The sequence below is a fragment of the Channa argus genome, chromosome 3 (genome assembly GCF_033026475.1).
Source record: "Channa argus isolate prfri chromosome 3, Channa argus male v1.0, whole genome shotgun sequence".
Lineage (NCBI taxonomy): Eukaryota > Metazoa > Chordata > Actinopteri > Anabantiformes > Channidae > Channa > Channa argus.
Window position 1 is genome coordinate 9040590 of NC_090199.1, and position 15213 is coordinate 9055802.

Here is a 15213-nt window from a genome sequence, read left to right on the forward strand (position 1 = left end):
TAACATTTTAAAGGTAAAATAGATAATTCTAGAATACTTCTCCTTCCCTCCCAACAAATATAGATCCTCGCTTAAACAAAGTTAAAAATACTATGTATCACTCTTTTCTGATGCCCTTCTCTCTTATGTCTTTTCTAAAAAAATGATATACGCATCACAAATGTTTTTGTGTGTTCCCACTTTTGCAGCAGTGTTTATAAATGTGACTGTGTTAGGGATTACAGACTTTTTTCTATGACGTGTTCACATTATTTTGCGTGTTGCCTTCTAACTGGAGAATCGAGTTACAAGGTCAAATGAGGCTCGGTTTTGTGCTGAATGATGGTCCATAGCAATAAAGGATCATTCAAACCTGGACCTGATGTGAGATTACTCTTCAACCTCCTGCATTTTGAGATTCCATGGTCTCCTCTGGCATGTTGGAACATTCATGCTGATAAGAAATGGACCTGTACAATGGTCGCACTCTAACACCCTTATATTGTTTGGGAGCATTCAGCATCGGTGACACCTTGACATCAGTCATTAGCACAGTGCATCTTTATGTCTAACAATTAAATTGCCTCTTAGACAGTCACCACAATATTTGACCCCTCTGTGTAATAAAGAACATATCCACTTGAGTTAGATTTAGGAAACGGGCTGTTTTTTTAAATCAGATTGTTGATATGTCTTGTAACTGTTTATGGCATTTTCTCACCACGGTGAAAAGATAACTAACATAAAAGATTACTAACATAAAATGACACCATGACTAACCCTTTTTACCCAGTATAGTCTGTAAACAGTAATCCTATAAGTAAGTATTTAATTAGCCTTTATTGGGGGTATGATACTTGTATTGTTCAGGATTTTCAGAGTTAACATTAAATTTATAGAAGGCAGAAACTTACTGCATTTATCAAAAGACATCAGGACTTTCATTTAATTTGTCAAGTCAAGGTGCATGAGCGTCCACATGCCATAAAGAAAGAGGAAGGAAAAAGAAACAAAACACTGAAATAGCTTTTTGAGCGCAGACCACCAACATTTATGGCTATCGTGTTGTTGATAATAATAGTGCTGATGAATATGATTGTGCTGATGAACTAACTAAGCAGAAAGGAAAATAAGTGAATCCTCAACTTTACAGCTGAAGTATTACTGGGCATCCGAGCTTTGATACTCGCTTGGTTAAGTGCTTATAGCCAACATGTTAATACACTGATGATAAAACATCCAGTCAATCAACAGAAAATGAACCATAATACGTCACTTTTTAAAGCTAAAATGCTTAACATGGGTTGTTTTTAGCTTCTCACACTGTGAGTTGAACAGAAGCATTTTGAAGATGTTTCTTTGAGGGCTGAGAAACCGTGATATAGACTGTAATCATGGATTCATTCATTAATCAAGATTAGTTTCAGCCTTAGAAACGAAATGTATGGGAAGCACACTTACTCTTACATGTGTTGATGGGAAAAACCTCGACCACGGAGTCAGTTGTTCTTAAATGCTCAATAAAACTGTGGAATCTGCTCAGTGAGACTGAACCATGACTTGATGAAAAAACAAACCAGGATTTGTTTGGGCCTGTGTTACATTTAGGCATCATGTTTACTCCATCATATGACGCTGTAACTGACCTCGAACGATGGGCCGATACAATATATTGAGAGACGTGCTGTCTATGGTTCAGAAATGGGCAGAGAGCTGTGGGGTCGTGTGTTGACTTTCAGTGGCATCTACTGAATGGTCGAGTGAGACAGCCCCCAAAAAATAAAAAAAAAATCTTATTGGACAGGTAACACACACACACACTAGAAGCTAAGTGCTGATGAAACTTTACAGCATCTATAATAAACAAAGTAAAAAATATAAATTCATGAAACACCACCAGTAAATTAACATTTGACTTTGTTTCAGCCTTGATGTTTATTATTTTTTACAGTGTATAACATGCAGATATTTGTTGTGTGTTTGAATTATACTTTTTTTTTTTATTAGACAAGAGGAGTCTTGCCTCTTCCCAACTTGTCTTTGTTTGAAGTGAGCATCGCTCTTTGCTTTTGCACTAATAGCACCGGAGCTCTTCCTGTTGACCAGGTCCTCACTGTGTTGCTTTTTGTGGACGTGAGGAGCTGAGGGACTGGGTTATTAGCTTTACTCCTCCATTTTTAGTAAGCTACTTGTGGTGTATTCAGTATTATGTCAATAATTGTTTCCTTTACTGACTGATGTTATTGAACAGCCAATGCAGTCACAAAGTGTGTCCTCAGGAGGAAGAGACTTGGTAGTTAAGTAAAATTAACAATGGCGACAAATCTAATTAAATGTGTCCTTGTTTGCTGACGGTCTTGTCTTTTGGCTTTCGGAAGAGAAAGCACTTAAGTCATGTCTTGTGGGGCTCCTCCACATGCCATAATATATTTGATTAATATGATTTAATCTGCAAAATAACTTTCGATTTTATTAATTAAATGTATTTCTGTGAAGTAGACAGATGGAGGCCAAAAGGAAAAAACAGCGTGACAGCATATTCATCAGAGATGCTCACACAAAGAGCACGGGGGACTTGTTGGTGATGGTGACCTCTTGGATATTGTTACTCTAAATAATATTTCAATATACACTAAAGATTTGTTGTATTAATAAAATGACTCAATGAGAGAAAATTCACCCTTGTGCCATGTTAGGGAGTAAAACTAGCAAACGTGTGCTGGGTTTTATATTTTTTGGACAGACGACCCTGATCATTGAAAAGTAGTATTAGGTTTTTACAGAACTCTAAAAGAAATGAGTCGCATATCGTCCACCAGCAGACATGGAACAATGTTAGCCCTCATTTTGCTTTAGTGTGGCCAACCTAAAAAATGAAAAGTCAGTATTTATAGCCGTGGCTTGGTGCTCTCTCTTCTCTTTCCTTTAAACTGCTGCTCCAACCTTGCCTCCTTGGTTTGGTAATCCTAATAAAATCACCATGGGCTTAATCCAAGTTACTCAGACAGAGGAGCCATAAAAGAGTAAACACGATTGTTGGTTGATGCCCCCAGTGTGTTTCTCACCTCTTGATGCAGACGGGTTTAAGATATCACTTTTGGTTTAGTTAACTCGTAATGTGCATTAGTCGTGCTTTTTTTTTTTTGGCTTGTTACCATAACCTCATTTATCTTTATATTCTGTTTGAATATACAGTTTTACATACAGTATCTGGTGTAAACTGTGGCCATTTCCCCTACATCAACACCTCAGTAAGGTTACAGTCTGTTCTGTTACAATGTGAGATGGTCACAGACGCAATGAATGATGCTGTAGCTCCCCCCACTGTCTCTGCAGGGACACACATACACAGAGGACTAAATTACTTCAAGGACTGATTGTTTAACATTGGATTTGTCTATATGAACATTTAGGTTGTGTCACTACAGACCTGAATTTGGGATCCAACAGAACCTTTTGTTCTTTTGTTATTTTGAAATATTTTGATTTTGTGAACCTCAGTTTGAACCTGTGATTTTGGAAACTGGAACTGGATTTAAACTGGAATAAAAAAACAAAACAAAGTTCTGTGGTTTAGATGATGGACCCATTGGCTTGTTCTGCTTCTTCTTCACTGACTCTGTCAATCTGTAGCAGAAACACGATTGGAAATGTTCTACACTTCTTTGCTATAACTAATGAGATCTTTACTCATGTATATATGGACTAAAAACAACCTTTAAGCTACAGAGAAGAAATTCTGGTGAGTTATATTGCATCATCTTAAACTCACTGACATTGCTGCACTTCATCAGGTTTGACAGTTTGGCTGCTGTGCTCCAGTGCTGATGTTATTTTCTCTTAAAAAAGACCAGATGACGCAGAGCAGGCTGCACAGCAGTTACCAGTGCTTTGTGTACTATTAAGAGGAGATATTATGATAAAGGGGCAATTTGTCGGGGTGCAACAAAGGTAACAGAAGAATCACTGAGAAGAGGATTAAATGTTCTGATTCTGCCATCATGCACCTCAGACTTCACATCCATAAAGCAATAAGAATCTGAATTTAACATACCATATTTTGTTGTTTTGTTTTTGGTTGTATCCATAGAGAACAGCAGCTTTGACCAGCTTAAATTCAATTCACTTACAGTGGACTGCAATTTCCTCTCCTAACATTATAAGCACAGGTGCTACTGATACCTTTAAAAGTGGATTCAGGTGTCCCATTTAGCTGGGACAGGAAATGAAGAGCAAGGACCATACCTTTTAAGCAGCTAAATGGAATTCTGCCAGGATCAAATATTTTAAATCACTCCTGCTAAATGAGCTGCTTCTCTTTAGATCCAACTATACAATAGCTTTTGAAAGTTTTAACTAAAAACTAAAATGTTTTAAGGCATTATGGCAGTGTAGGTCCTCAGACAACCACACCTGGATGTGTGGTTGTCTGGAAGTTGAGTCATGTGGACAGGAAATTTTTAACTAATGATCTTAGGGAAAGTTGGCTGGGGGACCCAGTTATCCAGGGTGGTCCCTTGTTTCTCACATGGCAGACTGTTGTTCCACCATCCAAAACAACAATAGGCCCAGTTGTGAAGGAAAAACAACTTTGGCTGAAAGTCTCTTCACCACGAGCAAATGTCCCTGTGCCATGGGGTCCCCAGTGTCACCTACTGTGATCAACCAACACATGGAGGAAGTAGATTAAAGCAAAATCAACTCCATCACGGAAAACAGCTCTTAACCACTGGTTTAGTTGTGTACAGCAGATGACACCTGGGTGAAGATTAAGATCCAGGAAGTATAAGCTTTCACTCACCGCATGAATTCAACAGGGAGGACGGTGGCGGTGTTGAATTATGATCGTTGCATCCCAGTGACTCTGCTCTACTGTTTGTCCACCTCCTCCACTGGGTACAACTGGGTCTCCTAGCCAACATTGCCAGTTGAGAAGACAAAAGTCCATCTGGTTTAAAGCAATGTCCAAATTGACTTTAAGGTGGAGTCATAATTTGGAAACATTCCCTTTGCGTGTTTTTATAAAGTTAGTGCTAATTCTGTGCTCGATAATTCTGCCTGTTACTTTGCTTTTCACCTCAACACTCCACATACACGTGTCATTTTTACACACACGTCTTTACTGGAAAGAGAACAACTTCGTGAGGAAGATTGGGCCAGGGCTCTTTAAACACCACAGATATTCAGTTATCACTTGCAGAATGTTTTTTGCCCAAATTTAGTGCTCATATGATCATTCTGTCACGTTCAGACAAAAGTGTATTCTCAAATGTTTCTGCACAAAGACAACATCAAAGCGAACTTTAAACAGATGCACTGTAGGAAATATGAGTGTTTGCTAGAGAGTGTGTATGTCTGACTGTGTGCGTGTGCATGTCTTTGTGCTTGTCAGCAGGGGCTCTATGCAGAAGGATAAGTTGTGATTAGATCATGTCCCTCTGGTGGTCTCATTCTGGCACGAGCGTGAGTTTCACAGTACAGCTGTCCCTCCACAAAGAAATAGCCCTTCTGTTTGAGGTTGACATCACAGTCAGAGCACACAAAGCAGCCGGGGTGATGATGTTTATCCCGTGCCTTCACCACTGTCCCACTGTAACATAAAAGACATAGACAAAGATGTCAAAGAACCGTATTTTGCTATGTGTTCTCTAATCCTCTGAATGTGCTTTATTTGTCGTTAAACATGCAAGGTGTCCAACAAAATTGTGTCAGGTGGAGATTCTCAGTCCTGAGCTGCCTATATGGGCCAACCTGACATGTTAAGGGGAAACTGGAGGAAACCTAGGCAAACAGGGGGGGGGGGGAACATGCAAACTCCACACTGAAAGGCCCTGTACAATCTGGGGATTGAACCTGGGAACTTCATGGTGTGAGGCAAGAGTGGTTACCACTCCGCCATCATGGAGACTACATCATACATACACTGCAGCGAGGTGAGAAGTTAAACTACTGGAGGACAGCAAACCCGAGATTCTCAGCTGGTAGTAAATCGCTCTTTTATGTTCATTTAAGATTTCAGATGAGGCAGTAAACTATAACAGATTTCAACGGAAGACACTAGAATGAATGGAGGAAAAGCAGCACACAGACTTCACAGATGTTGACTGAGATGCTCTCATGTTACTATGCTGCAAAAACTACAACATGATGATGCACAGAGGCTGAATTTCCTCAGTGTTTACTTTTGTTGTTAAATAAATAAATAAAATATAAATAACTTCCCTTTTTTTTCTGTTTCCTTTTAGGTTTATGTCGTCAACGGTAAACATGATGAATAATGTATTTGCACAGTGGCTTATAAAGTCGCATTTCTTTTGTTTGTTTTTTGTAAAGTGTAAAGTTTGAACAATTTGTTTAGACTATTTATGTCCAAGCTATAGTCTGTTGTGTCTCTGTCATTTTCTCCAGTCGTTGTAGAGTCTGAATGGGAATCACAGATGATTTGTTCTATTTTTACTCACACAATCCCATTCCCACACTTGTCGCAGATGGGCAGTTTCTGCAGGTTTCCTGTGGGTGTAGTTGGTTTGGTTGTGGGGGCTTTTACTGTCCTGGTTACAATGGGAGAAGTGCCTGCCCACATGGGAAAGAAACAGCAAGTAATTGGAGCAAATGTAAAAACCAAACCAGGCTGTATCAGGACTGGTTCTTTACCACTCAGTTGATAAAGGAATCACATTTGTTGGTGTTTTGTAATGATGTGATGTGGAGTTGCTGCATTACTTGAATAATAAAGGTAAGACATGGGGGGGACATGGTGCATATTGGGCCGTTTTAAAATAAAATAAAATAAATACGTGATTTGTTAAGACTTTTAACCTGAAAAACAACCTTTTGTATATTGCATAATGTTTTTGTGTTGTGGAGGAAATCTATGGCCTGGGGGGAAGAGGAAGAGCTCACCATCACTGTCAATAAACTCCTGCAAGGCTTTGAATGAGCCAGACTGCCGAGGCTCCTCGGGCTCCTCCTGGTCTTTCTGTAACATCCGGTACACGTCAGAGTCCTCGATGTTGGTCAAAGGCCTGGGACTGAGCAGCACATTCATACAACACAATGCTTGTCAGAATGCAAACATAAAGAAACACTCCAGGTACAACACAGCAGCGCTCTGAGCCACAGTACAGGTCCCCTCATGACTCTGACAAATTAAACTCATTTTTTCCAGAGTGTTTTTGTTTTTTTTTTTCATGTGAAGAGGAAACTGCTTCCAGCTGGTGGCAGAAATGAGGTCTAAACTGCTTTTCCCCTGGAGCTTTTGGTTAGTGAGGGCAGCAGATCAGGTGAGAACAAATAGCTGGAGATTACATAGCTCAAGTGTGAGGAGTCAACCTTAAAAGGAGAAAAAGAAGAACGTGTTAAGAGCTGGAGGAGTTATAAAAAAACCATGGACTGGAAAGTATGTGCATTAATGAACATTTTCCCTGATATTTACAGCATGCTGGAAACAGGCATTAGTCATGCAATTTGCAATAAATTTTATTCATTCACACAGTTTGCTGATAATCGTGGTTGTGAGCACTTTACATCCATGATATCTGGATAAATAACCCTAAATTAGCAGAGTGACTCTGTGTTGAATCAGCTGGTGTGACCCAGGTTTTTTAATGAATCCTGTCTTAATCCGAAATCATGTTTCAGGCATGGAAAGATCCATTCCTGTGTGCAGTGATAATATATTCTCAGCATGACACACCATATATCAGGTAGCCTAATGAAATCCACATGCCCGCGAAGGAAGGCCCGAGCCCAGTGCAGCACAGATGTGGCCACATTAAGCTGTTCAGCCGACACCTCCTCACAAACGGTGCGACTGAGTGGCAGCTTAGCGCAGGAGGTGAGTGGTGCAAAGAGCAGGTGGGTGAGCGTAAATGTGACAACAGCAGAGCAGAACAAAATGAAGGCGACAGGTGAACAGGCACAGTCACAGTCCTGTGAGGCTTTAATAATGTCCACACAGCAGAAAACAAAAAGTAAAACTTTAAATAATGTTAGTTAGGCTGAACGTGTATCGACATAGTCCACCACAAAACCGATGGTGGGATGTTTGTGTCCTGCTTAGCCTGTGGGTGGTCGCAAAGGGAAGGAAGTTTCATAGAGATGAATAGATTTTTTGAAAAAACAATCAATAACGAAAATAGTCATCAACTGTAGCACTATGGTCAATGTGATATGACATCACTTGACTTGTGAGTGGCCCCTCTAATAGCTGTCAAGATACCAAATTTTTCCTTGTACCAGAGAAGATTAAAGCTAAGGACACTGACCAACAGTCTGACTGAGTTAGTGACTGTATTTACAACTGCGACAACTTTGAAAGAATCTGACCGATTAGCTGCAGTGATCAGTCACCTCTTAGGGGTTTGGTGGACAAGGCCTCGGACCTGACCCTCCATGGCGTCTTGGATGTTGCCTGAGGAGTAAAGACCTATGGGAGTGTTGTAGGACGTACTGACCACCTGACGCTTGTCGTCGATGTTTGCTGCTGCAACAAACGGCTGAGCCTTCCTGTTGTGAGCGGCACCAATAGGTTTATACTCCTGGAAAGAGAAGAAGAGAACGAGAACTGAACTGAGAGAACATGAGATGAAGATGGGCAGCGGACTGGTTTCCACAATCTTTAACAAATGTGAATTTATTTCTAACACACCGTTACAAACCTGTCGCTCTGCCTCCAGGTTGATCTTATATGGGTGAGCGCGACCTTGGTCCATAACACGTGGTGACCACAACCTTGTTTCATTCCTGGGAATTAAAGACAGATCGTGTTCAGGAGGTCATTGCAACGTGGCTGATGACCTCACCGTTGAACGACTCTCTGAGTCTGTGTGTGTCTGTGAAATGTCTATATTCCAAACCCATAAAACATGAGAAGTTTTAAAGTTTTGCTCATATGTTGGACTTTTCCTGTCATTTCACTTTTTAACTTTTCAAAAGTGGATTTTGAAAGTATTGACAGAGAAAATTTGAAAAACTAAATTAAAGTAACAATAATTAGCACCAAACTCGATTTTTCAATGTGCCTTTGGACGCTATCATCCTAAAATGCAAACCACAGAAGAAACATATGAGCATGCTCACTATTGGCAACTACAGAGCATCAATCTTGTATCATTTCCTGTTGTAATCTGGGTCGGGGCCTGCATAGAGGATCAAACCATAAATCTAAGTGCTTATGAGATCCATTTGTGGCAAATCGAACTGCATTTATTTTTCCTCTGTCTTTGTTTTACTCTAATTTGAATATAAATGTAACAAATTTGCCCTTTCGAGTGCCAAAAAGTGGGAAAACTGTACAAAATCTAAATTCTGAGTCTATTTCTAGTTTGTGCAGTTGTTCCTGTGTGTGTTCAAACAACCTTTCCACAGTGAGACAGAGCTGATTGGTGGACTCCTTTATCTTGTTCTGGGCTTCACAGTGCAGCATGTTTGTGGCTGGGACTCCCTCGATGGCCAGGATGATGTCACCAGGGCACAGGTTGGCTACGGAGGCTTTGCTGCCTGGAGTGATCTAGAAGAGAAGAAGAAATTTGAAATGCTCCGTATTCTTCTCCACGATAAAAACACCACATGAGGGAGTCTACTTTGGCAGAATGGGAGTTATTTTATCTTGCTTTTTCAAATCCATTAGAAAACTGAAGGTTTGTTAAATTCAGCACAAGAGGAGGAGATGAGTACAGATAGGAGTTCTGTTTGTTTGCTTTAATTTCCCCTTTTTAGCAGCAGCATAAAATGTGTTCAATCTGTGGAAAAATAGATCCCTAAAATAAATAATTCCTGTAAAATTACATTTTGGGCTCTAACCACAAACAAAAATATACCCTACTCAAATCCATCTGACAACAGTAGTTGCTGGAGGTCATGAGAACTTTGGGACCTGAACACCGGGTCAGGGCATAGACAAGGTTAAACAAGCAATCACTGAAGGTGGTGGGAATTTAGTATATTCTTATGGTTTACATGTTCTCTATTAAATAGGTTTATTATAATCCATCTTATATTCAGATTTTTATGAGAACTACCACAAACAGGTGAGTTCTTCTGATCAGTGATTTTCTCTCATTTCAAAAAGTTAGCCGAACTTTTTAATGCACACACTACATGCTGGGGGTTTCTGGGCCTGCATACCGTCTGTAAAGTTTCAATCAATGTGTTTTCACTGAGGAACAGATACTGCACAGCATCCAAGTTTTGCTTTAAAAACCTTGATAAGTTCAAATATTAGACACAAAAAGGAAAAACACTTTAGGAGCTGCACTGTAGTATGTGCATGTCGAATAGCATAACTGAGCTCATCAAACACATTGTTGTATCCTTCAAGTTTGCAAAAACATAATCAGGAAGCTCGGCAAGGCTTCGATAAAATAAGAGCAACGTCTTCTAGTTTGACCAGGCAGAGAAAATAAAACTTGATGAAAAACATGATGTACAGATGGTGCGGCCTTGTGAAAATGTTTGGTCTGTTCTCCATCGCTTGCACTTCATCTATCAATACAGTACTCAGCTGCGAAGCCCCTTGATCATGTTCCCCCTGCTGGGATTTATGTGATTCTCACCTGGCCTAAATAGTCCTACAAAAGGCTGCACTAAGGAGCCCAGCGATTCAGTCAAACTCACAGCAGAACAGACACAGGGCCAGGGTTCCCGTTTCAGGAAGCCAGTGCCCTGCCTGGTATGAAAGTGTGTAAACTGTCTGTCCCTTGTCATGGAGATAAAGTAAACTTGTGCTGCTTCCCACTAAGTGACAGCATCCAGATGGAGTATGTGTTGCGCTGGCCAGGAAGAGATCAAGATGAAGAAGGAGTCTCATAAAGCTCTCGGGGTCACAGTAAATACCAGCTTCAAACCAAGCCGAAGTGTCTCACTTGCGCTACACGGGCCGTGACCTATGCTCAGCCATATTGCATTTCGAGACATAGGAAACTTGGGAAGTTGCAGCGAAACTTGAATTAGATCATCTGGCTATAAATAACAGTGGATGAAAGTGCTGAGGGGATGTTTCAAGCTGCCAGAAAGGGCCCAGTAATTTACAGTGGTGCGTTTGTTGAAGTGCCTCTGTCTGACTGTGTGTTTTACAGCTCTGATGTTTCTTACCTGCACAAATATGCTTTTTACTGGATCCTTTTGTTTCCATTTGTCTTTGGCATATTTTTTTTTTAATGCTCGCTTCCTTTTATCTTTCCTTGTCTCCTGCGTATATCCACACTGTCACCATGAGTCCCCGTCGGGTTCAAAAAAGTTCAAAAAATCTATGTTGGGTAATTTTTTTAAATATTTGTTTAGTAGTTATGTATTCCATAACATCTCTATATATGTGGAGAGATGCTGTAAAAGTCTACCATGACACATTCCACTCTATAGGTTTTTTATAGGTTTCTATCAGAGAAGGTCACTGGCTTGATTACCAAAAGTTGCATATTATATCTTTAAGTTGAAATTTGATTAGTTAGGGTTTTTAGAACAAGTGGCCAAAACAAACAATTTAAATCATATTTGAAGTTGGGTGACTTTGTATTCAAATGTTAAAATGAATGCTACAAAGCAAAGTTATCCTGCCTTAGTTCATGTATGTCATAGCTCCAACACTTCTGGATCACCTGCTTCCCATAATGCAACTCAGCATAAAAAAAAAAAAAGAAAAAACACTTGGAACCTGGTGAAAGAAGGATATTTTCAAAACTCCCGTGATACAGTAGGCTATGGTGGAAAAGCAATAAATCATGATGTACATGAAGAACGTGACGTAAATATCCGCTGATGTAACGGAAAGTAGCAGCAGATGAAAACATGAGATCTGTGTGGAGTGGAAGGATGCTTATGGGGAATAAATGAAACATCATGTCCTATGTTCATCATTTTTTCTACATTGTTTCCCCCTATAGCCTGACTGCTTTAATGGCACCTGTCTGAATCAACAAAACAGCTTTTTGCATCATTGTCATTTCCAATGACAAGCGTTGCTTGTGTGATTCATTACAGCCTTCCTGCCTTTTCTTAAACCCAAATGTCTTCAGCAAAAGCAAAGTGGCCCTGCTGGTCCACTACCTTTACAGTGTCCTGCAACCAGGACAAAGCTCTTCCAGAGCCATAGAAGAATTTAAACAACTGTTTTTTACCAGCCCGGCAGCAGCCTCGTGATATGAAGATGAAATAAAGTGCAGCTCCAAGTGTAAATTTAGTGGCCCTAAATATGCCCCTTTAAGGGTTCTGTCTGCTGCAGAAAGAGCTGGGATGTGTTTACTCTCCTCAACCAGCTGGGAACACACATACAGAGGAGGATGTTCCTGCCCAAAAATGGAGGTGGAGGGAGACGCTGGATGCACTTGGTTGATTTCACCAACAATGCCTTTAATTTGTCACACAGACGACGACTTGGTTAGGAGTCGTCTTCCACACACCTCACAGGCCCAGTTCACCGGCTGGCTTGGCTTCACGTACTCTGACTTTCATTCCTGTCCTTCCTCGTCCGTCCCAGCAGTTCTTCTCTCATTGCTGCTCTCATATGGAGCTTTAAGTGTTCACTAACACAACAGCTGTGAGGTTACTGGACAGAGCCGCTGGTTTGAGACCTGACAGTACTTTCAGTCAGTCAGTCAGTTTCTGAGGTCTTCCACTAAATATAGATGCGCGTAACCCCGACAGAGAAGGATTACTGGATCACCTCACATTTGATACCATGTGACACCGGGGTCACTGCCCACAAATGAATCTAAATGCCAAAAAAAGACTCCACTGTTCATCTCCAGACTTTGTGCTTCATTTACCAGTCACCAGCGACACAAATAGGCATGATTTCAATCTGACTTGGAAAAAAAAAAGCCAGACTAAACTTTTAAATAGGCTTTCATTCATCATTAACTTAGATACTTCCCTCTTTATAGCCAAACGATTGAAATGTTTTCCTGTACTTTACATCAACAGGAAATACCATATTAGTTACTGGAAGTATCAGTTCAATCTGTGATGAAGATAAACTATTATTCTGACATTCATACATCTGACTGAGTTCAAACTGTTTGGCCTTATGTTTGTTAACCAAATGTCTAATAAATCATTTGTTTCGGCAAACTCTATGTTCTATTAAATGAATTAGAGCTAAACAATCCTTTTGGGGAGTTTATGGGAATGATATTCTTCATGATGCCATGTGTTGACCTCACGCTGAGGTTTACAATCTTGGGAGCAGCTGCCCTGCTATACCAGCCATCCTACAATGGGACGTGTAGCACTGTGTACACCCCACTCTGTGTTCACTCAGCTGTCAGCACAAACGACCTGCATGTGGATTTAAATAAAAATAATGAGTTCACTGTACATCTGGACAACTCCAAGTTTCCTGTTTTAGCCAGGTTTTAGTCTGAAATGATTCACACACTGTGCAGGCCTTGGGTACAGTGTTGGGTCCTGAATGCCTCAGGCTGAAATCCACTTAGTGAGACATGCACATGTGCACATGTCACAGTACAATGTAAGCTGCTATTTGTATCTAAGCCTCTTGCATTTACTGTGGCACAGGTGCAAGCACCATACCCAACTGAGTCCACAATCTTTCCAGAAAGGATCCTCCTGGAAACACAATGTTGACGTTACAAAGACCAGCTCCTACTGGACACCAGCTTCAGATGTTATCACGCCATTTGATGGTCATCGCCTGTTGTTATCAGCACCCGGGCAGGATAACATTTTAGTCGGCTGGTGTGGACCAGACCAACCAGGGTTCAAAACACATTCGTCCACATTTTACACATTTGTCTGATGTTTTTTTTTGTATAAATGCTGTCAAATCAACTGATCGTGGAATAACAAATGACTATTTTGTTTAAAAGGAGAAACAGAAATTAAACAACTCAAACAAAAAAGAAGGAAACGGATTCTGCAAACTGAAAGAACATTTTCGGTCTTTTAATAGAAACATCGTGTCACTCACTCACCCTGGAGATGGTGAGGGGTTGGTTGAAGTCCTTTCCTCCCGTCAGGCGAAACCCCCAAGGGGCCGGACCGTCCAAGACGACGTTGAGTGGCATGACCCTCTAAGGTCTCCTGCTGTTTGATAACAACTGCACAGGCAGAAAACTGCACGCTGTGGGGAACACAGTTTAAAAGCAAAGGAATATCAGAGTGATGAAGACTTTAAACCATGCAGGGGGGAGGAGAATTGAGAGACCCCTCCCCATGGGTGAAGTTATTGGTCAAACTTTGGGAACTGACTTGTCGGTCTGTTGTAGCAGCACATGTTCGTCAGTTTTCACATTTCTGTTGAGAAGTGCTCAGCACTTCTCTCTCCAAACAAGAAAGCAACATTTCTGCTCGTCAGTCAGGTTCAAGCTTTTGTTATGTTCCACTCAGCCTGTTGTGGATCACACACTGTGAGCACCTGGGTGGACATTTTTAGGCTGACTTAGAGTGGGGATGTGAACCAGCCTCCGGCAGCCCTCACAGCTTCTCATGCCGGGGCAGCTTAGAAAGATCCTGGCCTCATCTCAGCCTGGTTGACGGGTCTTGCTGCTCCTCTCCTTATTTGGTCTGGAGGAGCAGCTCCACTCTGAGGCCCTACAGGTCCCACAGACACATTCCAGCCACTATTGATCTGGATGGAACCCAGGACTCTTCGCTCTCACACGGGCTCTTTGCTTTGTATTCACAAAACTACTAAAATGTGCCACATGTTAAAAAAAGTCACCTTTTGTCTGTCAAAGAGGAAAGTCAGGGTAGTTTCTCTGCCTGCTACATTTCATGTCTGTCAGAAATGGGCTTTATATGGCTAGATCACTACATAAACAAAGACTGTGGGTAAGACAACTCATGGAGAATTTCTCTCTGGACAGAGATACTGTAGCAGGTGTGTTACATGTTCCACTCATTAATGGGCTGAACATAATGACGCTTTACCTAATTATAATAGACAATAAGAGGCAATCGATAATGTATCGAAGCTATTTAGGGTATATGATCACTTTGATGTGTACTATGATGAAAATCCCATCAACGATAAGAAAACGTCGATAAAGCTGGGCATTAGGTTTGGGCACACAAACGTGAGTCACAGAAATCCTATAACAAGGAGAAAATATGGTTGTAAAGCTGCACTGTTATCTTTTTGCATTCTTTTGTCATTTGGACCTGGTTTAATCCAGGTGAACACAGGGATGGTCGCGCGTAAGCCCACCGCGCACTCGCACAGGAGCCATGCTGCCTTCCGATGGAGGAAGGGTTCATAGTGTGCAGCACAAAATG

At 41.0% G+C, this 15213-nt stretch overlaps 1 protein-coding gene across 1 annotated transcript; it reads right to left on the bottom strand.

The window, feature by feature from the left end:
* Positions 1-1895: 1895 nt before the first annotated feature.
* LOC137124217 (PDZ and LIM domain protein 3-like) lies at positions 1896-14085 on the bottom strand. The gene is made up of 7 exons (XM_067498970.1): positions 13911-14085; positions 9339-9490; positions 8640-8724; positions 8332-8519; positions 6883-7010; positions 6441-6552; positions 1896-5569 (listed from the first exon to the last, which is right to left on the bottom strand). Exons 1-7 carry the CDS (start codon positions 14001-14003, stop codon positions 5380-5382), a joined length of 948 nt encoding a protein of 315 aa, XP_067355071.1. The 5' UTR covers positions 14004-14085; the 3' UTR covers positions 1896-5379.
* Between the last annotated feature and the right edge of the window lie 1128 nt (positions 14086-15213).